The sequence below is a fragment of the Siphateles boraxobius genome, unplaced genomic scaffold (assembly GCF_051911475.1).
Source record: "Siphateles boraxobius isolate OS27281-9 unplaced genomic scaffold, OSU_SipBor_1 66, whole genome shotgun sequence".
Lineage (NCBI taxonomy): Eukaryota > Metazoa > Chordata > Actinopteri > Cypriniformes > Leuciscidae > Siphateles > Siphateles boraxobius.
In genome coordinates this window covers 18,080,544-18,105,328 of record NW_027509193.1, presented here as the reverse complement: position 1 = coordinate 18,105,328, position 24,785 = coordinate 18,080,544, and the positions used below count along the sequence as shown (strand labels likewise).

The window sequence follows — 24,785 nt, the reverse complement described above, 5'->3', positions numbered from 1 at the left end:
CAACATTGATAGTAATAAGTAATGTTTCTTGAGCACCGAAACAGCATATTAGAAATATTTCTGAAGGACCTTGTGATACTGAAGACTGGAGTAATGATGCTGAAAATTCAGCTTTGACATCACAGAAATATATTAAATTTGAAAAATATAACTAGAAAACAGACTGCTGTATTACATGTCAATCAGTGCACAATAAACCCGAAGATTGTGAATCAGGTGTGGCCACAGGCAATGGCTTTGAAAAATCCACCTGTGTGTAGAAATAAAAAAAACAAATGTTCATTCAAGAAGCTTGTGATATTGATGATGTAATAAGCGGATGTTGGTTCAGAGCTGTAGTGCTCTACGGCTACCCGACAAGAGCACTCTATCTCTCTCTTTCTCTCTTGTTCGTTTCCTGTCTCTCTCTACCTCTCAAACGCTGCTGCCAGTTTTATGAATGGGAAACCGGTGACTAGTGGAGGCAATGATAGAAACATCGCTTTGTTCAACTCACACGGGCGCTGAAGAAGAGAAGAAGAGGCAGATGTGTACATGAGGAGTAAAAGAGAGACAGATGTGTGTGTGTGTGTGTGTGTGTGTGTGTGTGTGTGTGTGTGTGTGTGTGTGTGTGTGTGTGTGTGTGTGTGTGTGTGTGTGTGTGTGTGTGTGTGTGACAGGTGTCTTACCCTGGTGAAACTGGTGCTTGGCATATCAATTGCACCTTCCCAACGGTTTGACCCTCCTATACTGCAGCTGGTCTGCGTATGCACGCATTAGGCATGTGCCATTTTTCCCCTACATTAGCAGGACGCCTTTGACCATTACATGCTGTTTTTCAGCATCTCACGCCCTGAGTGTTGTTGCGTTTTTGAGGTGCAATGATGAAAAATGCTTCTCGAGGCACCTGCATTTCTTTCCAAGCTTTATTAAAATGCAAAAATGTGTCATGTGTGAACGGCCCCTTAGCATCCTTTAAATTCAATGCATGCATTAGCTAATCAGCACACAAACTCAGTCACCTCAAGCTCCTCTCTCTCTCTCTCTCTCTCTCTCTCTCTCTCTCTCTCTCTGTCCCTTCATCAAATTACATCATTTCTGTCCTCTTTCATGCTAAACCAAGTCTTCCAAGAACACATTCTCTCTCTGTCCCTCATTCTCGCCCTCCCTCCCTCTCTTTCTCCTTGCTTCGCTCACTCTCCCTCCTCCTCTGTCGCAGTCACAGTGAACCATCGCTCTCTCTCTCTCTCTCTCTCTCTCTCTCTCTCTCTTTCGCTCTCTCTCTCCGTCTTAAGTATGAAAGGGTTGGGAGAGCTAGGCCCTCGTTCTCACTCTCTCCGTCTCTCTCTCCTCCTCTCCTCCCCTCGCGCGGCTCTCGCTCGCTGTTCTCTGGCTGGAAGAGGAGCAGCAGTAGGAGGAGGAGGTGGAGGAGGAGGAGGAGGAGGGGGGGGAAATGGCGATGGGAGGATGTGGAGAGGAGGATCTCTCTCTCTCCCTCTCCCTCTCGTCGTCCTGGCCGTCGCTAGGCCCTATGAATCGCAGCGTCTGGTTCATTTACAGGTACTGGCTGTTTTCATGTTATTCTCACGGCTGGGAGGGAGGGAGGTTGCCTTGAGAGAGCGCCGCATGTGTGCAAGGAACAAGCCGGAGTGATGGAGTGGATCGACAGACAGGGATGTGTTGCAATGCGTGCGTGTGTGCGCACAATTGGACGTGTGCGTGTCTATGTGCTGAAGAGCGAGCGCATTAGGCAGCGTAACGCATCTCCACAGCTGCATGCATGCTTGTGCGCACGTGTGTGTGTGAATCGCAGCTTCTGTCTCTCTGTTAACGGCCGCAGAAAACAATGTCTGCCTCCAGCTAGATAGACCGCTGCTCTGATGGACAGAATGCTAAACCGGTGTGTTTCTGTGCTTGCGAGTTGGCGCGTGTGTGGGATCGAGAGAGACTGTGCTGGGCTCTATTAGCTGCTTTTTTAGAGGAGTTCCAGCTTCACTGGAAGGGATTGATGCTGTTGGGTTTTCTACTGTGTGTGTGATCATGCACACTGTGTGTGTGTGATTTGCATGTTTACATTCGAGGAATTAATAATGATTGTTCACGACTCACGAGGGGACTTTTGTGCTGGTTTCTTGTAACCCCTGCTGCGTGTTTAGTTTGATGTGGTGCTGATGATCTTGTACAGTGTCCGTTCTGCATTTTTTGTGTGCTATGTTCAGTGATGTTATCATGTGGTGGCTCTTATTAGACCTGTCTGTGGTTAAAACTCACAAAGTTCAAAAAAGACAACCGTTCTTCATCATGTGGTGTTTACGATGCCTGCAATGTGGTTTGCAAGTGTTGTTTTGTTAGTTGTACATTGAGATTGTGTAGGCTTCAGTAGTTAGAGATGTGGCCACTATATTAACTGTGTCTGTATCACTTAATAGGAGAAATTAATGCCGAAAGAGGAGAGAGAGAGAGAGAGAGAGAGAGAGAGAGAGAGAGAGAGAGAGAGAGAGAGAGAGAGAGAGAGAGAGAGAGAGAGAGAGAGAGAGAGAGAGAGAGAGAGGATGGCGAGATGTCTGTGGCAGAGAGGTTCAGCGGGTTGTGAGACGTCTGTAACTTTAAAAAGGGTGTGCCAACTTGAAGCAAGACCATCACTTTCTGCACATCAATTCATTCCTGGCTTGTTTTCGATCTGGGCAGGGATGAGTGGGTGATATGGAGAATGGCCACCATTGGCATCCTTCTGTGCAGGCACGATGGAAGATATGTGAGGAGGAGTGTGGACGGACTATTGGAGAGAAGAGAGGACTAAGATAGAAAGCAGGGTAGGAGGTGACACACAGAGGAGTAACTGAAAGAGTTCACAGGGAGATATGAGCGACCCCTGGCTTCAGGTTCGTGTTCTTTAAGAGGTTCACTGAAAGCTTTTACATTTGGCTTTAAGATGGAGACTGGAGTTCAGAAGCATTCAAGGATAGAGAGAGAGAGAGAGAGAGAGAGAGAGAGAGAGAGAGAGAGAGAGAGAGAGAGAGAGAGAGAGAGAGAGAGAGAGAGCGAGAGAGAGAGAGAGAGGGAGAGAAATGAACAGATGGAGTGGGTTGAGGGCTGATTGTGACTATCAGCCAGTGTGACTATCAGCATGTGGGTACAGTATGGTACAGTTAAAACAATATTTCAGCAGCACCTGATTAGCACTGGACACACGAGCATTCACACAGGCTTGCATTGCAAGCAAACATGCAAGTCAGATAATCTGGCTGCAAAGTGGCACGTTTACTTGATACTGCAGTATTTAAAGTCAGCAAAAAAGAAACATCCATTCAGGATACTGTATTTTAAAGATCATTTTGCCAAATAATCCAATAAATAATTCAATCTAAATAAGCTTTACAGATCTTTATTGGAAAGGGTTTAAACAATGTTTTTCATGCTTGTTCAATGTACCATAAACAATTATTGCACATGCACCTGTGGAACAGACACTAAAGCCTGGTTTCACAGACAGGGTTTAGATTAAACCAGGATTAGATTAGGGCATTTAAGTAGCTTTTTAAGTGTGTATTTCAAGATACATCAGTGCAAGTTGCTTTCAGTTAAAACAGCTCAAACATGCAGTTTAGTCTGGTACTAGGCTTAAGCCTTGTCTGTGAAACAGGCCATATCAGTTTACATGCAGTAGTAGACAATTGAGGTCACAGTTACAATAAGGTACACAGTTGCAGGGCACTAGAGAGACCTTGCTGTCTCTGAAAAACACCATGAGAAAGATACCCAGGGTCCCTGATATGCTGCATGAACATGCTATAGACCTGCTGCAGGAGGCATGAGGACTGCAGATGTACAGTAAACTGAGCAATAACCTGCAATGTCCGTAATGTAAGACAGTGCTATAGGGAGACAGGAAGGACAGCTGATCGTCCTTGCATTGCCAAACCACGTGTAATGTGTTGCCCCAGATGTGTGAACTTGCAAATCTGCTGCAGTCCATGAGGATGAGATGCACTAAGCAGCTGCTGGTCACACCACATACCGACTGCTACTTTTGACACATGTTGAGACATTTGCTGGGAAAAAACTTTAATGTGAGAAGACACTTTTTTTTTTTGCTGAGTGTGTATACACATAATTGCTAAACACAGCATTAACTTTTGTGCTTTTAGCGCTGCCTTTATACTAGAACAGTTTTGTGGCAAACTTTTCAAGACCTGAAGAGTTTTCAGCCACCCATTTAGGCAGTGTAGTGGCCTAGCCTGTTTTGTCTTGTTTTTTTGTCTTAACAGAAGTTTGTGGGAAAAAACCATAGACTAGAAAAAAATGGACAAAGCGTTTGTGACGTCACCCATAGACTTTCTGAATAACGGCTTTGAGGCCATTTATGGGGGGTATGGGCGGCGCCATCTTTGAAAATCTTGTGAAATCCTAACCCCGCCCACCTACTGGCCAATCCATATATGGAGTATAAAATATACAGTAAGTTAGGCAGGTACTCCAACTCACTACAGATACATTGATCTTTGGCTTTATTTTTTATTGATTAACGTTGCCCATCTCTATATTCATTTTATTATTCGTAATGTAGTTATGAAACTTTAACTTGACCGTATGACCCTGTGACATTGAATATGCAGCGGCCTTTTCATTGTTAACATTCATTTACGTTAACATCAACTAGCTCGCTTTATTCCGTCAACGTTTTGCAAAATCTTAGTATTGTATTAGGTGTACATTCATTTATTTTTTTTAACATAATATAACATCTATATTGCGCTAGAGTGGTCAGTGGCATTTAAAAATATATTCACAATGTGGTACATATCAGTCTATTCTTATGTTACATTTATTCATTTGGCAGACGCATTTACAGTGTTTCAAACGTCAGTTATAACCATAGGTAAAGTACTTCGGACGCTAACTTATCTGAGGCGATTTAATGCTAACTGTTGCAGTGCCACTGCCCACAAATGCTAAATAGTGCGTAACTATGTGAAATAGGACAAAATGGGGCGAAGTACTCCTACAATTCCTACAATTTATGCTGTGAAAATGGACATTTTAACATAGGGGCTATAGACATTTGCTCCCTTTTGGGACCTGCCCCTAGCGGATTTTGGATGTATTGGAGTTTTTCGCACTTCCGGGTAGGCTTCATTTTTCAGATTAGAATGTTGCCTCTTGGAAAAAACACATGAAAAACACTTCCTTTACTGTGTAAATAAAAGCAGCTTTGTGGGCTCAGTGTGTCAAACTCAACATAATTTAAAATAACATCATTTATTTGATTTGTTCATCTGTGTGTATTAATTTGGTAATTCTCTCCTTTGTTTTACAGCAAATAAATCAATGCATAAATTTCATGCAGTGTGTAATATAGCTGTCTGTGAACATAAACGTTCTGCAGAGTGGTAAAGTCGAAAGTTCACGATAAATAAAGTTATTGTCTCCCAAAAGAAATAATCGACTCTGAAGTGCCTATATCCCTTTAAAACCGCACGTATCATATTTGATACACGAGTTTCTAAGACATATATTGAATCTGAGAGCAATACTTTCTTTGAAAACCTGTTGTATCTATTTTGATACGTGTATTCTGCCATCTTGTGGAATTTCACAGTACTGCAGGCAGTAGAAGGGTGATTTTTTAGCTTTTCAAAATGGCGGCTGCGATTGGATCAAGCCAGACGCTTTCGGCAGGAAAATAAAGGCTAATTTCAAGTTGTTAAGGTAAAAAATAATATTGGATTGCGCCTGATATAATTAATTTAACACTTTCTGAATTGAAATAATGCATAATTACTTAATAATTTAATCGTTAAATTACAAGTAAATCGTGTTGGAAATTGTGTATCAAATTTGATACTGCAGGTATTAATGGTGCTCTATGTCTAAACAGTAATGTCAAATTGTAGTAATGTTATGACTACCACAAAGTAAAATAAAAGGACTGGAAAAAAAAATACAATAGAGAAAAACTGCCTAAAATGTTCTATGTTTTCAAAATGTTAAAGGCATAATAGATTTTTTGTATCTAAAATCTACACTGTTGTAAGCAAAATGTTCCCAAAAAGCCTGATGTATCAAATGTGATACAAAAAATCATAAACAAAATGAGTTGGCAAAAATTTTTTTTTTTGATTTTGATTCAAGGCTTAATAAACATCTAATTTCCAAAAATATATAATTTTCTGCCATTTTTTTAATGTGTCAGGCTTTAAAGGGCTAAGAGTCGTTTTTAATTAAAATCTTCCTGCTTTATGTTTCTACGTCACTAGAAAATACATTTGCATAATGCCCGCCTATGTTGTGATTCGTCCGTCCGCGAACAACTTGACCAGCCCTCAAACGTCATTTTACTGACGACTTCTCAAATCTTGGAGTTCAACTCGGGATTCACAAAATGCTTGCTCTTGAAATATGAGTCCGTACCCAGTTTTTTTTAGACCAGCTAGATCCTCATCACAACCTGGAAGTATGAATAATTATTGGTGTATATATTTTCTACTGTTTGTTCAAAATTCGTAGTTTTGTGTTTTATATTGTGCATGTTTCCGGCAAATTCATGTTTTTACAGTCTTACTGAAATACTTCTGCTAATCAGCCGTGGACCGCCATTACCTAAAACTGTCTATTAATGTAGATTGTCTGTCGTTCCCTTTCGTCCTGGGAACTCCGACTTGTCGTCGGGGGAGTTCCCTGACGAATTGGGATCACGCTAGGGAGACCAATTGCCTTCGAGTGAATTAAAACGAGCCAATGAAAATTGGCATGCAAGATTTGCATTCCGCGACCCGCCTACCAGCGCGGGTATAAAAGGCGGAGGTAAACATTGCGCAATGCTTTTAGCTTCGGAGCTGACCGATTGTGTCCTCTCTGAGTGAGTGAGCTTTAAGATTGTATTTTTCTTACGGCTACGAGTCTGCTGTTTCGGGAGGGGATCTCTCTGTGTTGGTGTGATGGCGTTTCAGCGACCGCGCGGTTTCCTGTCTGCCGGCTGCGTCTATAGCTGTTAATTCAAAAGCTGTTTTCACAGCTGGTAAACGGTTGAGTGCGCACAGCGGGCTTGCAGTTTCCCCGCTGTGTTGCCGCGTTGGGTCCCTGTGTGCTTCAGCACGATAGAGAGAGTACTTTCTTCCTGAAAGAGCAACACGAGTGAAGATCGCGTCCTTTTCAGGATGACGTTTCACTCGTGTGTTTCTGGATGCGATCGTTTCCTGTCCTTATTTGACGGCCACGTTCATTGTTTCACATGCCTAATCAGTGTGTGAGACTACGTTCGTGGGTGGTTCATGTTCTCTGAGGAGTGCATGACCACGTCGGCACGTTGTTCGTCTCCCCTTTCTCGTAAAGGCTTGAGCCGCTCAGCGTGCCGTGTGCTGTCGAGCGCCGGCTGACAGCGTGGGTTGTCACGGCAACCCAGCGCGCGTCATTCGGCGCTCAAGATGCGTGGTCAAGATCAAGACTCGCGTGCCTCTATGAGGTGAGTCCCTTTGCTTATTTCCCGATCTAGTTTCTCTTCTGGTGCACCAGAGGAGGGCTACTTTGGTGAATAACATTGGTGATCTGAGGGTTTCAGTGAGCACGAACCACTCACTCCTCTAGCGCATCGCAAACATGCTGAGACTGTGTTCGTGGGTGGTTTATGCTTTCTTATGAGAGCATGACCACGTCGGCACGTTGTTCGCCCTGCCTGAAGGCTTGAGCGCCCAGCGTGCCGTGTGTCATCGAAGCGATGGCCACGTTCACTATCTTGCATGCCTGGTTGACGGCCACGATCACGGTTTCACATGCCTAATCAGTGTGTTGAGACTGCGTTCGTGGGTGGTTCATGTTCTCTCAGGAGTGCATGACCACGTCGGCACGTTGTTCGTCTCCCCTTTCCCGTAAAGGTTGAGCCGCTCAGCGTGCCGTGTGCCGTTGAGGCTTTCGGATGAGAATCTGGTCCTTCTCATGAGGGACCAAGCATTTCATTCGGGGCCCCAGGGAGGACAGATGTCGATCGCTACATCGGAGAGAGGGCTGTTATACTCTGAAATGATGCTGAGTTCCTACTATAATGGTGTGTTCTCATGCTGAAGAATCAGACTTAACAGCCACACTTTCCTGGGCTGTTCTAAAGTGCCTGGATGTGTGTGAAGAATTTTGGCAGCATGCAAGCATTTTTGGTGCCAATATGGCAAGCCAAACATGCCTAAATCTGCAGAAGTTTTTCCTCTCTCACTACCACTGCACGTGCGTAGTTCTAACTCGGGGTTGAGCTGTGCTTAGTGACTGACCGTGATTAGTCACAGCGCTGGCCCTCGGTTAGACGATGTCCACACTGGTGGTCCAGAAGCGCCTCAAAACCAGCCCGCTCAGAGTTTGTTTCCCCCAGCGCAGGGAAGCAACCCTGAGATGAGCGACCCAGAGTGTGTGACGATCTGCTCTCTGGGAGTGCGTGTCATCACCACTCCTTCCCCCGGGGGAGGGCCGGGTGGAGAATTTTTCTTTTCTGTTCCGCCGCTGTATCAGCGGTACCCAAAGTTTGAGCAGTCCACTTCCTCTGAGTCGTTCACAGGCCCCAGCGCTCAGATGGCAGTGAGGGCTACGGCCTTGTCACTCTCGTCTCTCGCTGGGTGAGGGGAAACCAGGACTCGATGCCCCCGGGCCTCGTCCCTCGTTCCCCTCACGGTCGAGACTGGCAGTATAATAAGACCAGTTTCCTCCATCCGAGAGGGTCAGAATGGCAGTGCGTGCCGCCCCCGAGCTGCACCACTCCCGTTCCCCTCTCCCCAGCTTGCAGATAGCAGTGACGTCAGTCCCTGTCTTCCACCTCGCTGCCCCTCCGCGGGTACGCCGGTGGTTCGGGTGGGTTCATTGCGACGCTATCTGGAAGCCTGGCTAGAGCGCTTCCGGATCCGTCCCGATGGCTCATCCGCACCGTCCGGTTCGGCTATGCAATTTAGTTTGCACGCCGGCCTCCCAGGTTCAGGGGCGTCCACTTCACCCGTGTGCGGTCATTGGACGCCCCTGTCTTGAGGAAAGAGATCGATGTCCTGCTGGCGAAGGACGCGATCGAGCCGGTCCCTCCTGCCGAGATGAGGTCTGGGTTTTACAGCCCTTACTTCATTGTACCCAAGAAAGGCGGTGGGTTACGGCCAATCCTGGACCTGCGTATTTTGAATCGGGCCCTGCACAAACTCCCGTTCAAAATGCTTACGCAGAAGCGCATTTTCGAATGCATCCGTCCCCAGGATTGGTTTGCAGCGATCGACCTGAAGAATGCGTACTTTCACGCCTCGATTCTCCCTCGACACAGACCTTTTCTTCGGTTTGCTTTCGACGGTCGAGCGTATCAGTACAAGGTCCTACCATTCGGGCTGCCCCTGTCACCCCGCGTCTTCACGAAAGTCGCGGAGGCGGCCATTGTTCCCATGAGTGAACAAGGCGTTCGCATCCTCAACTACCTCGACGACTGGCTCATTTTAGCTCACTCGCGAGATGTATTGTGCGATCACAGGGACATGGTGCTTCGGCACCTCAGCCGGTTGGGGCTTCAGATCAACTGGGACAAGAGCAAACTTTGCCCTGTGCAGAGGATCTCTTATCTCGGTATGGAGCTGGACTCGGTCGCCCGGACTGCGCACCTCACAGAGGAACGCGTCCAGTCAGTGCTCACCTGCCTCAGGTCTTTTCGAGGCAGGACAGCGGTTCCACTGAAACAATTTCAGAGGCTCCTGGGGCATATGGCAGCCGCAGTAACGCCGCTCGGCCTGTTACATATGAGACTAGGGCTGCAACAACTAATCGATAAAATCGATTATAATCGATTATGAAAATCGTTGTCAACGAATGTCATTATCGATTAGTTGGTCTGCTTACGTCACGGGGAGCGTTTACTGGTACGCACACACACGCAAGGTCTCTCTCCCTCAGGCGCTCTGCCGAGCGCGCGCGCTACACGGTTTGGAGCAGTCTCTTCTGTCTCGCATGCGCGCTCTTGCTTGCGCGCTCTAGATTTCGGGAGTTTGAACTATTTCGCGTGCATCAGGGAGCCGCAATCAATATGCGGGAGACTCATAGACAGTAAAAGAAATGGACACAGCGACCCCGTTGATTTCAACGGAGGGAGTTGAAGCCAAACATGGGCACTCACTTCCTGATAGCCAAGCGTTCTGCGCAGGCTCAAACTGAGCTTGATGACGTAGATGTCACGTGAGCAATCTGACTGACAGTTGTAAATCTTCTAGTAGCTGTGCCAAGAATATGTGAAGTGTATTAACAGTAGCATTATGAGCAGAACACATGGGTATGCAGTATGAACAATATAGACAGATATGTGCAGTTTAATAACAGTAACATTTTAAGAGTAGTGTGGGTGTGTGTGGTTGACCCTGTCAAAGCAGCCCCATGGACGTGGTTATAATAATTAATTTAATATAACATATTACGCTATATAATTACAATATGACATGATAAAAGAAGTGGCTAAAATCGACTTTAAAATAGCCTACTTTAGGATTGTAATCGTTTGAGTAGCCTATCTGCAGTTCTAGTAATTTTAGTTAGTTAGTTTAGTTTATTTTGAACATGTTTATGTATATATCCATTAGATTTAAATATTTGGCTAGTACACACACACACACACACACACATAATACAATCAAACATAACAGATAAATAAATGCATGTAGGCTACAGCACAATCTTCCAAAATTATTAAAAATGATTCAAATATAGGCACATATGCAAATAATATTTTCCCTTCTTTTTCGTTTCCTTCTACATCAAACAGAATAATAACCCATCCAAAAAATACTTCTTAGTATGAGCCCAGGAACCATATAATGATGTCCCCTCGAGTCATTTTCGTATCCATTCAATATTACATGACCATATAATATTCCAATATATAAAGAATTGTGAGCTAGGTGTAAAATCATGTAGTTTTGGCTAATAAATCACGGTCACAAACACTTGAACAAAACCGTTTTTCTTTATTTCACGTTATGTAGGCATTTTGTACATATGGCTTCCGAACGGGATCACATTCATCTTCAAGCGTAGATGTGTAAAAAAATAAAGGAACAACGTTAACCGCGATAGACATTGAGATGTTTTTTTTCTTCTTCCATTGCCTGTTTAATTTCCTGATAATTAATTTCCCCATCCCCCGTAGGTGTAGTAGTAGATAAATAATTTAAAGTTTGTGGATAAATGTTACTTCATATGTATTCACTTGCCACATATCGAATTATGTCCAATTCCTCAAAAACGTTGTTTAAATATTTTGTCGCGTTGCTTTTATGGACTGTATCTATGCCATGGGCTGACTTTAGACAGTAAAAGACTGCCTGCGAGACTGTGCGAGCTTCTCCTCCTGTCTATACGGTAATGTCTCTATTGTGCGACATAAAGTCGCGTGGTTATGACGCAATTTTTAGCCTATTTTTACAAGAATGGCTTCTACGGGGCCATAACGTAAGATACAAAGTAATGGAGCCTTTTATACATTGTCGTGTTTCTTTAGAAATAAATAATGGACAAATGGAGTCTTTGGGCACCTCAGATGTAAAGTTATTCGCTGTCAAAGTGACGCCAAAATGAATGGGAGTCAATGGGATGCTAACAGCAGGTGATAGCCAGCTACAATGGCGGCCCCCGGAGGCAGCTTCAACTTCCGGCTGATGGATTACCCCCTTGGGGAGACTCCCGGGACTTCCGGGATGTCTGTATTTTGTCTCGAGCATCAGGTTGTGCAATCAGTTCGCTCGCAACGTAAGTGATGGATTAAAATAGCGCTACCGCAGAAATAGGTTAAATTAAAACGGTGTTTACAAAGTGAAGCATTAAATACAAAGGCAGTTAATAACAGCAGCAGTAAAATATTGTTTTTTAGTCACAGTACTCAGTGGTTTTCAGCGAATGCTTGTGCACTAATGCATAATTTCTCCTGTCCTTTACTCAAGCCTGTTAGCTTGCTGGGTAACGTTACCTCCATTCCGTTCTCTTTTTATAGCATTTGTCTACTAAGTTTTAATTGTTTTTCAAACGCGATCTACTGCGGCTCTACATTCACACAATTGTTTTCAGTCTTTCTATATTTATTTAATCAATTTATCCTTACATTATATTCTTTTATATATTATATATATAATATATATTATATTCTTTATCCTTATATTCCTTATATTTAATTAATTTTAAATAAAAATTAAATGAATTATATATTTTAGATGTTTTTAGTTTGTTTTTAGTTCAGATATTCACATCTGAACAACATGTCTGTGTAAATTTGTTTTAACAAAAATTGTGTTAAAACATAATATGTTGGATATCATTTTTTTAACAATAATCATGTTTGTCAACTTGCCATCAGCAATTATCATTAAAAACAATGCAAATATTGATATTAGTAAAACTCAATGTGTGGCTTTTGCACTTTTTAAAGTACACTTTTACACATAAATACCCTGATTTACGGTTTTATTTAGTTATAATAAAAAGAAAAATCTAATTTAATTTCTATCCGATTAATCGAAAAAATAATTGTCCGATTAATCGATTATCAAAATAATCGTTAGTTGCAGCCCTATATGAGACCGCTTCAGCGCTGGCTTCATGATCGAGTCCCGAGGTGGGCGTGGCACAGCGGCACGTTCCGGGTCAAAGTGACCCCGCACTGCCGCCAAAACTTCTCCCCGTGGTCGGATCCTGTGTTTCTACGGGCCGGAGTGCCCTTAGTCCAGGTTTCCAGGCATGCTGTGGTTTTCACAGATGCCTCTGCCACCGGGTGGGGGGCCACGTACAACGGGCATGCAGTTTCAGGTCTGTGGACGGGGCCTCAACTGCATTGGCATATCAACTGCCTAGAGTTGCAAGCAGTACGCTTAGCCTTGCGTCGCCTCAGAGGGGTTCTCAGACACAAGCACGTACTGGTCCGTACGGACAGCACTGCGACCGTTGCGTACATCAACCATCAAGGTGGTCTACGCTCCCGTCGTTTATCGCGACTTGCCTCCCACCTCCTCCTATGGAGTCAGAAGCATCTGAGGTCGCTTCGTGCCATTCACATTCCAGGGGAGCTCAACCGTGTGGCAGACGAGCTCTCACGGCTGCCTCCCCTGCCAGGAGAGTGGCGACTCCATCCCCAGTCGGTCCAGCTGATTTGGAGTGTCTTCAGAGTCGCACAGGTAGACCTGTTTGCCTCTCCGGACACGACCCATTGCCAGTGGTTTTACTCCCTGTCCGAGGGGACCCTCGGCACGGACGCCCTGGCTCACAGCTGGCCCCGGGACCTGCGCAAGTATGCGTTTCCCCCAGTGAGCCTTCTTGCACAGACTCTGTGCAAGGTCTGGGAGGACGAGGAGCAGGTCCTTCTTGTGGCGCCATATTGGCCCACCAGGACTTGGTTCACCGAACTCATGCTCCTCGGGAAAGCCCCTCCCTGGCCGATTCCTTTGAGGAAGGACCTTCTTCCTCAGAGACGGGGCACTCTATGGCACCCGCGTCCAGACCTCTGGAAACTCCATGTCTGGTCCCTGGACGGGACGCGGAGGTTCTAGGTGGTCTACCACAGGCAGTGGTAGACACCATCACTTCCACTAGAGCCCCCTCTACGTGGCGCCTCTATTCGTTGAAGTGGAACCTGTTCGTCGATTGGTGTTCCTCCCGTTAGGAGGACCCCCGGACTTGCCCGATCGGTGTCGTGCTTTCCTTCCTGCAGGATGGGTTGGAGCGGAGGCTGTCCCCCTCCACCCTCAAGGTGTATGTCGCAGCAGTAGCTGCGCATCACGATGCAGTGGGAGGTAAGTCCCTAGGGAAGCACGACCTGGTCATCAGATTCCTTAAGGGTGCCAGGAGTTAAATCCACCTCGTGTTTCGCACTCTGTACCCTCTTGGGACCTTGCTCTGGTACTTAGATCTCTTCAAAGTCCTCCCTTTGAGCCTTTGCTGACGGTGAGATAATATCCTGTCCATTAAGACAGCGCTCCTGTTGGCATTGGCCTCTTTCAAGAGGGTCGGGGATCTGCAGGCTTTTTCGGTCGACGAATCGTGCCTAGAGTTTGGGCCGGGCCTTTCTCACGTTGTGTTGAGACCCCGGCTCGGATATGTGCCCAAGGTTCCTACCCCTCCCTTCGTGGACCAGGTAGTGAACCTGCAAGCGCTGCCCCAGGAGGAGGCAGACCCAGCCCTGGCTTTTCTCTGTCCCGTCCGTGCCCTGCGGGTTTATATTGACAGAACGCAAAGCTTCAGAACCTCAGATCAGCTCTTTGTCTGTTACGGAGGCCAGCAGAAGGGGAAGGCCGTCTCCAAGCAGAGGTTAGCCCACTGGTTAGTGGATGCTATCACCCGAGCATATGAGTCTCTGGGTGAGCCTTGTCCTCCCAGGTTGCGCGCTCACTCCACTAGAGGTGTTGCCGCTTCCTGGGCTTTGGCTCAAGGCGCCTCGCTGACAGACATCTGTAGAGCTGCGGGCTGGGCGACACCTAACACGTTCGCTAGGTTCTATAGCCTTCGTGTGGAACCTGTTTCCTCCCGAGTTCTGGCTACGGCCAGTGGGTCGAGGGAATAGGTTGTGTCGGCTTGCTGCGCCACTCCGCCTCAAACAGCGGATACGTGCGTTCTTTGCTCCGTATGGCGCCCTACGTTGGTGAGCCTCGTGAGTTCCTCCTTCACCCCTCCGGTGCTGGGCGTGGCGGACCGCCCGGCACCAGGTCTGCTACCTCTAGTAAGGAGCTGCAATAGACTGGGTGCTCCAGTGGTTTCTATTTGTGACCCATGAGGCCACGTGCAGTTCAGCCGTGTCTTCCCCTTGACGGACTCGTTCGTCGTCCCTGTTGAGTACGCTCCCACTTCCCTTGGATTGGGACTACCTCAGGGACTGCCATATGTTTCACAATTCCTTCGGGCTAGTACATAGGTGTATTCCTGGCCTTCCTCAGTCAGGCTGGGGCTTCCGCAGCGTTCCCTCCTCTCTTGAGGGAACGCTTTCCCAGTGTTATCCAATACATACGTAACCGAGACGTTCTTAATACTTTGAGTAAAGATAAAGGATGGAGCAAGATTTGTTTTAAAACGTTTGTTAGGTCATTCACGTTAGTGCTGGGCGAACATATGCGCTGTTATTGATACAGTTCCCGCATTTGCACCACAATAAATTTGAATATACATTGTTGATGGACATACTCTTGTTAATACTGGTGAGGAATTACAGTTGCAACATTTCATAATGTACCTCAAACTGAGTAGCGTATGACTGAGAAACGTCCTACTCAAGTCGTCCTTGCGATGGAGGTTCTGTTTAATAACTAGTTCTTCCAATGTATTATCATTGGACTCGCACTCCGACTGATATTGTAAAATCGACGTCATCACTACTGTCTTTACAGTGTGTACTATCGCTGAGGACTGAGGAAGTATCCTGAGCTGAAATCAGTTATGGTGATGGGCATCTGCTTCCGACAGGCACTGTATGTGGAATCACAACAGACTGAGCCATTTAGCCAATCAGAACAGAGAAGGCTCGCGGAACAGAGACTGATTAATCCACGAGTCGTTTGAGAATCATTGAATAATGTGGTGAAGTGCAATGTTTTTTATGAGAAAATGAACATGTTTTTTTTTACTTTTGATGCATGTAAACCTGTTGTAGGTGACCTCCTAAACAAAATTAGGAACCTTTAAAATAGCATAATAGGGGCACTTTAAAATTTAAAACCACAATTCAAGCCGTGAACTTCCGTTGTTTTCAACCCAGGTCAGCCAAGGGTATTCTAGGAGAGTGAGTTAAATACGCTCACATGTTCAGTGCATTTACTAATATATGTGCCTGTACATGATAATATATGTGCACACCTGCAGCTAGTTTGGAGCTGTATAGCATGAAAGAAGTATTTCTGATGCCATTTATCAGAGCTGCAACACATGATTCATGAAATCACTGGCCATATGACTCATGGACAGAGACACTGTTGGACAAACAACCATACTGACTCACTAACACAATAACTGACTCATCTAACTCACTGAAACCTATACCATCCTAGTATCAGCAGCATAGCTGACTGCTGACTTCACACATTCACAGATATATCAGACCAGTGACTGAATGAGAGTGAGGTATATAATGACAAAAGAAAATGTGAATCAGTTCGACTGCTCATGAATCATTCTGGAATACTATGAATCTTAATTCACTCATTAAGGAGGATAAACACATCTATCTCACTTTTACTGGCCCCACCACCAAAATTAAAATGGCAGTTTATTTATTTACTTGCACATATACCTGTTTTTTTAACATATATTTGTGGTAGATTGTTTATCTTGTAAAAATCACACACACATACATATATGTGTGTGCGCAAATATCTGCAAACCTTTTACTATTCAGTTCAAACAGTCCTTTGCCTAAATATAGATGTGATCTCAGACATAATAACCAGGCATTTGCCATTTTTTTTTTATATTCTTGCTTTGACCAGTTATGTACTTGACCCAGCATAATCTGGTTTGCTTTTGAAAACACCTTCGAGGTGAACATTGGTATGACTAATTCTGTTCAATATGGCTGCCAAGTGTGTGTACTGTATCACTCACTGTGCATGTCTACATATTAGTCTGGCTAGTTCCTATATCTAGTTCTGTCCGTTGCTTAGGCAACCGCCAACATCTTACTTGCAGTGCCCATTGCACATGCAAACATTACAGAAGATATGGAGCCTCTTTCCCAACTTCACAACAGTGAGATTGTGTTATTGATGTGAGTAGACTTGTCCTACCCTGTCCACTGCTGTATGACGTTTGAGCTTCATTCAAGATTGGCACAATGTTGTGAAGGTTTGTCCAATGGATGAACTTCAGACAGCCTTCAAATCAAGCCTCGTTGACTGGTTTCCCGCCAAATTGTTCTTGTTATGCTGTTTAGAGAAGGAGAATCGCCATGTTCGGTCTGACCTGCTGTTGTGTTTTGCATTGACTTGGTCTGTCCCCCTGGTCCCTCTCCTCTGGTCCTCGGGCAATGAGAGAATACTGTTGGATAAGTCTCCTGAACATAGAGCTAAAGGATGGGATATTGTGTTCTGAACTGCAGTGCACTTGTTGACTCAAGAACACGGATGCCAGAGTATTGTAAACAAAGCTGTGGAGTTAGTCAGAGGGGCTCTGCTATGAATGGAAACCACTAGTGGGACAGAACTATCTATTGGTGCATTTATTTGATGAAAAACTCAGTAAAAGCAGTAATATTCCAAAATGTTATAATATTCAATTCAATTATAACTGTTTTTTTATATTTTAAAATGTAATTTATTAATTTGATGTAAAGCTGAATTTTTAGCATCATTACTCCAGTTCCCTTTCAGTCGTTCACGTTCGACGTAACGTCGATGTGACTACGTAATTGGGATCGCCTTGAGAGACCAATCTACTTCGAGAGTATTAAAACGAGCCAATGCACATTGGCATGCTATAATTGCATCAGCTGCTCTGCTTGCAGCACGCGCATATAACGAGCAGCAGGTGCATCGCATATTGTCTTTCAGCCGAGCGGTTCTACTGTTCCTGCTCTACAATCTTCTGACAGTGTTAAATTTCAAAAGAAGAAAACGAGTCTGCTCTTCAGGAGAATGCCTCTTCAAAACTGGTGTTGGTGTTACAGCGCTAGCCGCAATCTCACAGAGAGCCGGCAAAACAGCTGTTTTCACAGCTCAGAATGTTGCGAATTCAATGAGAATGTGAGTGCTCACATCAGGCTTGCACTATCGTCCTGTTATGTAGCCGCGGTCATCCCTGGGTGCTTCAGCACCAGAGAGAGAGCAGTTTTTCCTGAAAGAGCATACACGGTTTGACACTGCGTCTTTTTCAAGACGTCATTCAAACCGTGTGTTTCTGGATTCGGTCGTTTTCTATCCTCATGTGACGGACACAATCACTTTCACATGCCTGTGGTTAAGTGTGCTGAAACTGTGCTCGTGTGTGGTTTATGTTCTCGCTCTGAGAGCATGACCACGTTGGCACGTTGTTCGTCTTGCCTTCTTTATTAAGGTTTAAGTGTTGAGCATGCCGTGTGACGTCGAGCTACCGGCTGACAGCGCGGGTTGTCACAGCAACCCTGCGCGTGTGGTTCGGCGCTCTAGATGCGCGGTCGAGACTCAAGTGCCTCAAACTAGGTGGAGTCCCCTCGCCTATGCCCCAATCTAGTTCTTCTGGTGCACCAGAAAAGGGCTACTTCTGCGTATAGCCAGGGTGACCGGAGGATTATAGTGAGGGCTTCCCCGCCCGGTAACCAATCCGTGTGGGCCCCTCACTCTATCACATCGCAAACATGTTATATTCTCCAATGAGAACGTGACCACGTCAGCACATTGTTCGTCTTGCTTTTTTCATTAAGGTTAAGCGATCAGCATGCTGTGTGCCGTCGATTTGACGGCCACATTCACTGTCTCGCATGCCTGGCAGCTTCTGGATGGGATGCTGGTCATTTTCATGATGGACCTAGCATTTCATTTGGGGCTCCAGGGGAGGATTAGACGTCGATTGCTGCATCAGAGAGAGGGTCCTGCTCCTCTGGAAATGAAGATGATGCTGAGCTCCCACTATAATGGTGTGCATGCTCATGCTGAATCAGATTCAGACTTGACAGCCATGCTTTCCCGGGTTACACTGGGGGCGCAGTGCAACGCGTAATCGCCTTGCCCCGCCCCGTGCCTTCCCGGATGTGTGTGAAAAACTTTTTGTTATATGGAAGCATTTTGGTGCCAATATGGCAAGCCAAACGTGCCAAAAGCTGCACGCAAAAGCTGCACGCTCCAGCCGCATGTCACAACTCGCCCGCCATCTCCTCCTTTGGAGTCATAAGCATCTGAGGTCGCTTCGTGACATTTTTATTCCGGGCCTGCTTTACCGTGCAGCCGACGAGCTCTCACGGCAGCAGGTGCTACCGGGAGAATGGCGACTCCATCCCAAGGTGGTCCAGCTGATTTCAGGCGCTTCGTACAGGTAGATCTGTTTGCCGCCCCGAACAGGTCTCACTGCCAGTTGTTCTATTCCCTGACCGAGGGGACCCTCAGCACGGATGCTCTGGCACACAGCTGGCCCCCGGGCCTACGCAAGTATGCGTTTCCCCCAGTGAGCCTTCTTGCACAGACGTTGTGCAGGGTCAGGGAGGACGAGGAGCAGGTCTTGTTAGTTGCACCATATTGGCCCAACCGGACATGGTTCCTGGAACTAGTGCTCCTCGTGACAGCGCCTTCCTGGCCCATTCCTCTGAGATTCCTCTATGCGTTGAAGTGGAACCTATTCGTTGAGAGGTGTTCTTCTCACGAGGAGAACCCCCAAACTTTCTTGATCGGAGCTTTGCTTTCCTTCATGCAAGATGGGTTGGAGCGAAGGCTGTCTCCCTCCACCCTCAAAGTGTATGTTGCCGCTATCGCCGGACATCACGATGCAGTTGAAGGTAAGTCGTAGGGAAAGCACGACCTGATCGTCAGGTTCCTGAGGGGGGCGAGGAGACTAAATCCTCCTCGCCCGCTCTCTATACCCTCTTGGGATTTGTCTCTTGTCCTTTCGGCACTTCAGAGACCACCCTTTGACCCTTTGCAGTCAGCGGAGTTAAAATTTCTGTCCTGTTAAACAGTACTCCTGGTTGCATTGGCCTCCATCAAGAGGGTAAGGGACCTGCATGCATTTTCGGTCGACGAATTCGGCCCGGCTAACTCTCACGTTATTCTGAGACCCCGGCCCGGATACCGGAGACCCCTTCCGGGACCAGGTGGTGAACCTGCAAGCGCTGCCTTCGGAGGAGGCAGACCCAGCCCTGGCTTTTCTCTGTCCCGTCCGCACTCTGTGCCTGTACGGGGACAGAACGCAAAGCCTCAGGACCTCAGATCAGCTCTTCATCTGTTACGGAGGCCAGCAGAAGGGAAAGGCTGTCTCCAAGCAGAGGATGGCCTACTGGATAGTGGATGCCATCGCCTTGGCTTACGAGGCCCAAAGCGTGCCGTCCTTCAGGAAACGAGGGTTACATTAGTAACCTAGACGTTTTCAGTGTCACATGAGCCTTCAAAAATCATTATAATATGATAATTTCATGTCCAAGAATCATTAAGTTTGTTAAGTTTATTATACTGCAGTAAATTTAAAAGCTTTTGCACTAGATCTCCCAGCTCTCTGTAGTAATGGTGTCGCGTGATTGAGATCGGCCCGCAAGTAAACCTTCTGAGCTTCTGTTTTTTCATATGCAACAGAAATGGCAGCTCTTATCATTTGGGCAACGTGGTGGTCACACCGGCAAGAAAAAAGGTTGCAGTCTAGAGCCCTGTTATATTATTTATACGTAACACATTTAAATGTTAATTTATATTTATAATACATAACTGTGCATACAGTATCACTGCATTTTAAAATGCAAATGAAAGCATAAAATATTATTATACATATTATGGGTAGTTACACCAAGTTGTAATTTATTGAACCATGCTTGAGACAGTCACACAATTTTTTGTTATAGATTTTTTTTTAAATCTAATAACAAAGCAGTTTTTAAAACAACAGGTCCATGTAAGACAGAGAAATGTTTAACCATTTACTGCATTTTAAATGATGACAATACTAATTACATTCATTTTTATCTTGTGTGACAGTGAAAATGCCATGTCACGTCTACAAACACATTATACATGTGTATTGTGTATTTTTCCACTGATATGACATCTGTGCTTCCCCACTGTTTTAGCACTTCACCTTTAAGAGTCAGTACAGGCTGTCCTGTAATGTATGCTTTCATACTTTTATACATATTCTTTTTACAGTCTATGGTTCATACACTGTACTCTGCTTTTCTCTGGCCTCTGACCCTCCCCCCGCCACCTCCTCCACTCAATGGCTTGTTCAGGAATTAGATATTTACCATCTCTTCTCTCTTCTTTTATCTGCCTCTTCTATTGCAATCTCTCTATCCTTTACTCTTTCTTTCTTTCTTTCTTTCTTTCTTTCTTTCTTTTAGTGACTACATAATCAAGGAGAAGACAGTCCTCTTGCAGAAAAAAGACAATGAGGGTTTTGGCTTTGTCCTGAGAGGAGCCAAGGGTAAGAGCAGGGGGGCAATTTAGTAGGGGTTTTGCAGGGTTCCTTAAAGCTTGAACCCTCCAGAGAAAGTCAAAATCAGGTTGGGGGATTAAAAAGCATATCATTTGTTTTGTTTTTTACATATAAATATGTTTCAGCGTTTTATTAGCCACAAAATTAGATCACAATTTTGTCATTGTGCACTAAATATTCACTCATTAACAGGATCATCACAATATATCAAACATACATCAAAAAAACTTTTAATATGATTAAAGTTGATGGGTTGTTGTGACAAGACAAAAACACAATTGGGTTGTGTGTGACATTAACCACTGACTGTGCCCCAAAAACTATTGACAACAATTATTTTGATAAGTCGACCCCCCTGAAAGTCATTGAATAATTCACACACAGCATAAGAGAGGGCACATTCACTTTTGTTATTTCGCTCTCTCGCTCGCTCTCTCTCTCTCTCTCTCTCTCTCTCTCTCTCTCTCTCTCTCTCTCTCTCACACACACACACACACACACACACACACACACACACACACACACACACACACACACACACACACACACACAGAGAGAGAGAGAGAGAGAGAGAGTGTGTGTTATGCTGTTGCATTTCCAAACTGGAATTAGAACATTCGACAAAAAACATCTTTCATCATTATTCATAGTTTTCCTTGCTTATAATTGTCCACGTATTGTAAACCTCAAAAAAACATTTTGGATAAGCACGCTAGACTGATTGTATAAATGTCTTCTCTTTGTAGCTCAGACCCCTATAGAAGAGTTCACTCCCACCCCAGCCTTTCCAGCACTGCAGTACCTTGAGTCTGTCGACGAGGGAGGCGTGGCTTGGAGAGCTGGTCTGCGAATGGGAGACTTCCTTATCGAGGTGTCCGCATATCTGCATCATGGAACTTGTATTCTGTTCAACCCTCTGTATCATTACTTGATGTTTCTCTCTAGAATTTCCCTTATTACTTAAGGCTTTCTCTCTCTCTTCCTGTATCTTTCTGTATATTGTTTCTTTCTCTTTTCTAGGTAAATGGTCAGAATGTGGTTAAGGTGGGACACAGGCAGGTGGTCAATATGATCAGGCAAGGTGGCAACAGTCTCATGGTCAAGGTTGTCATGGTTACCCGGAATCCTGATATGGAGGAAGGGGTTAGAAAGAAAAGTAAGAGATACAAATTCACACAATAAAGACATCAGTGAAGCATAATGATGGTGGTGATGATCATGACACTGGTGACTCTCTCTCTCTCAACACAGTCCCACAGCAGAGTAAAAGACTGAGCACACCAGCTATCGCTCTGCGCTCCAAATCCATGACATCAGAACTGGAAGAGATGGGTAAGGCTTGTGAAATGCAAGGATAGAAAAATTAAGGGATAAAAAAAGCTAGAGCAGTGTTTCCCAACCTTTTTTGGCCCCTACAGCCCCTCAGTATGACTGAAGTACCCCATCATCAACACAAACCACAAAGGTTTAATGAAGTGACACCGAAATCTGTCAGCTGTTTTATGTAGTCTATATGCACATACACTACTGTTTAAAAGTTTGAGGGTCATCAGGGTTTTCATTTTAAAAAAGTCACTTATGTTCACCAAGGCTGCATTCATTTGATCAAAATACAGTAAACACAGTAATATTGTGAAATATTAGTATAATTTGAATAACTGTTTTTTATATGTAATTTCTAAAATGTATTGTATTATCAATGTTGAAAACAGTTGTGCTGTTTAGTATTGTTGTTGAAATTGATAAAAAAAAATTCAGGATACTTTTATTAATAGAAAGATTTATTTGAAATAGAAATATTTTACTTTACTGTAATTTGTATCAGTTTAATGCATCCTTGCTGAATAAAAGTACATATGGGCCATTCTACAGAATTGGTTCAAAGTCAGAGTTGGAAATGTCTTAGAAAAAAGGTGTCTTTTCCACAAATTTTGTATGTATGAAAAATGTATAATATCCAAGGTACACATTTCTAGTAATTGTGCAGTTAATTATCATATTGTATTTTCAGAATGTTTTGGAATATTTTTCCTCTCCCCAAATTTGTCACTACCAAAACACAATAATAAATAATTTAATAAGAAGGCTTATATTGACCTGTTAATATTTTGTTTACATCTACCTTAGTAAATATATTTTTTGCTGTTTAAAAGTGTTCACAGGTCTATCAATAACAATTACAATTTTAACAATATTTCAAGTGTAATTTATAAGATTTGTTATATTTTGAACCCAATCTTTCTTTGTAAAAGGCATTAAGTTAATCATACTGATTTCAAAGTTAAGGATTCATTAATTTGAATATACATTGAAGCAAACACTATAATAACATCTTAGTTGATCATTCAGTATACTTTACTTTTTGGTAGCGACCACATCACATTACAGAATTTTAACTCGCACACTAAAACACTACTAAAACATACTTAGAAACTAATGATTTGTACAAAAAAATTCAAAAATGTACAAACATTTTGTTTATTTCCCCCAAATAAATGATTATGTGTTCCTTTTTGTCACTACCAAAACAATGATTGCATATTTCTGTTATGACTGTTTCGGTAGTGACAATTTAAGATACTTTTGAGCCTAGTTCAACGATGATAACCAGCACATGGTTATCTAGCACAGTTCTGAACAGTTGTACACACATAAAAACTACATTTTATGGAATTACACCCAAAAAAGTTTGCTTAATTCCAGGAAAAAAGGTGTTTGATAGTGACGTCCCTTAAAGTTACACACAGATTTTCAGACTTTTGAACACATTTCCCTCAAAATGATGGTACCTATCTACAATGAAAGAGAGGCTACCCAAAAATATTTCCTGATCAAAAATGTAGGGGTGTGGTTAAAATCAGTCTCAGCCAAAACACACACTGTTTTGGTAGTGACAAGAAAAGCAAAATCTTTTTAAGCACTCCCTGCTTATGTTACCCCTGGTGTTTGCATACCCTCGGTTGGGAATCACTGCACTAGAGGACAGAACCAGAAGACTTAGAGAGAGAGAGACAGAGAAAGAGAGAGGACAGTGAAGAGAAGAATTCAAGAGAGGATGACAGAGCCAAAAGGAATAGTTTGAATGGTCAGAAGGGGGAGGGATGGGAATGAATCGAAAAGTAAACTATCACAGTGATACACTAAAAGGAAGTACAAAATGATGGAGCGAAGCATATGAACAGGATGGCATAGAGATAGAGAGCAAAAGAAAAAGAAAGAGAGAGACAGCATTAAGAATGTTCTTTCACTGTTCTTTCAGAAGTTCCACACTGTCACTACCAGCACCCCCACTACAGGTAACCCCCCAAAAACTGCCCCCTCCCAACTCTTATATCTCCCCTGCCTTCCACCTTATCCCCGAATCCTCCACATGCAACTCCTCTTAGCTTTAACCCTAAACCTAAATCTAAAACACCTCCCTTAAGGCTGTCAGAGAAACGGGTTTCTGAGCACTGTGCGGGTCGCTATTAACACAGCGGGCGATGGGAATTGCTAGAGAGGTGTCACGATCACTTACAGTCATTTAGTTTACCAATCAGGCTTCTATAACATCAATGGAATCAGACTAGATCATTTTAACGGTCCACCTCCAAATCAATGTATACACGACCTTCCCCTATTAACTTTTAAAACCAAAATCAAGACCAGTAGGGTACCTTACCTTTGTACCTTACCTTTCATTGAGGCACATTCTACCCTTCTCCCTTCTCTGCAGAACCAGCAATATTCTCAGAGCCCCTTGT

The 24,785-nt window shown here is 44.3% G+C and overlaps 1 protein-coding gene across 1 annotated transcript in view; it reads left to right on the top strand.

The window, feature by feature from the left end:
* Window positions 1–24,785, top strand: part of shank1 (SH3 and multiple ankyrin repeat domains 1) — a 140,999-nt gene that overhangs the window by 91,991 nt on the left and 24,223 nt on the right. Inside the window, exons 16-19 of the mRNA XM_077212665.1 lie at window positions 20,948–21,030; window positions 21,789–21,913; window positions 22,063–22,198; window positions 22,294–22,374. Coding sequence (XP_077068780.1) covers window positions 20,948–21,030; window positions 21,789–21,913; window positions 22,063–22,198; window positions 22,294–22,374 — 425 coding nt within the window. The remainder of the gene's footprint in view (window positions 1–20,947; window positions 21,031–21,788; window positions 21,914–22,062; window positions 22,199–22,293; window positions 22,375–24,785) is intronic.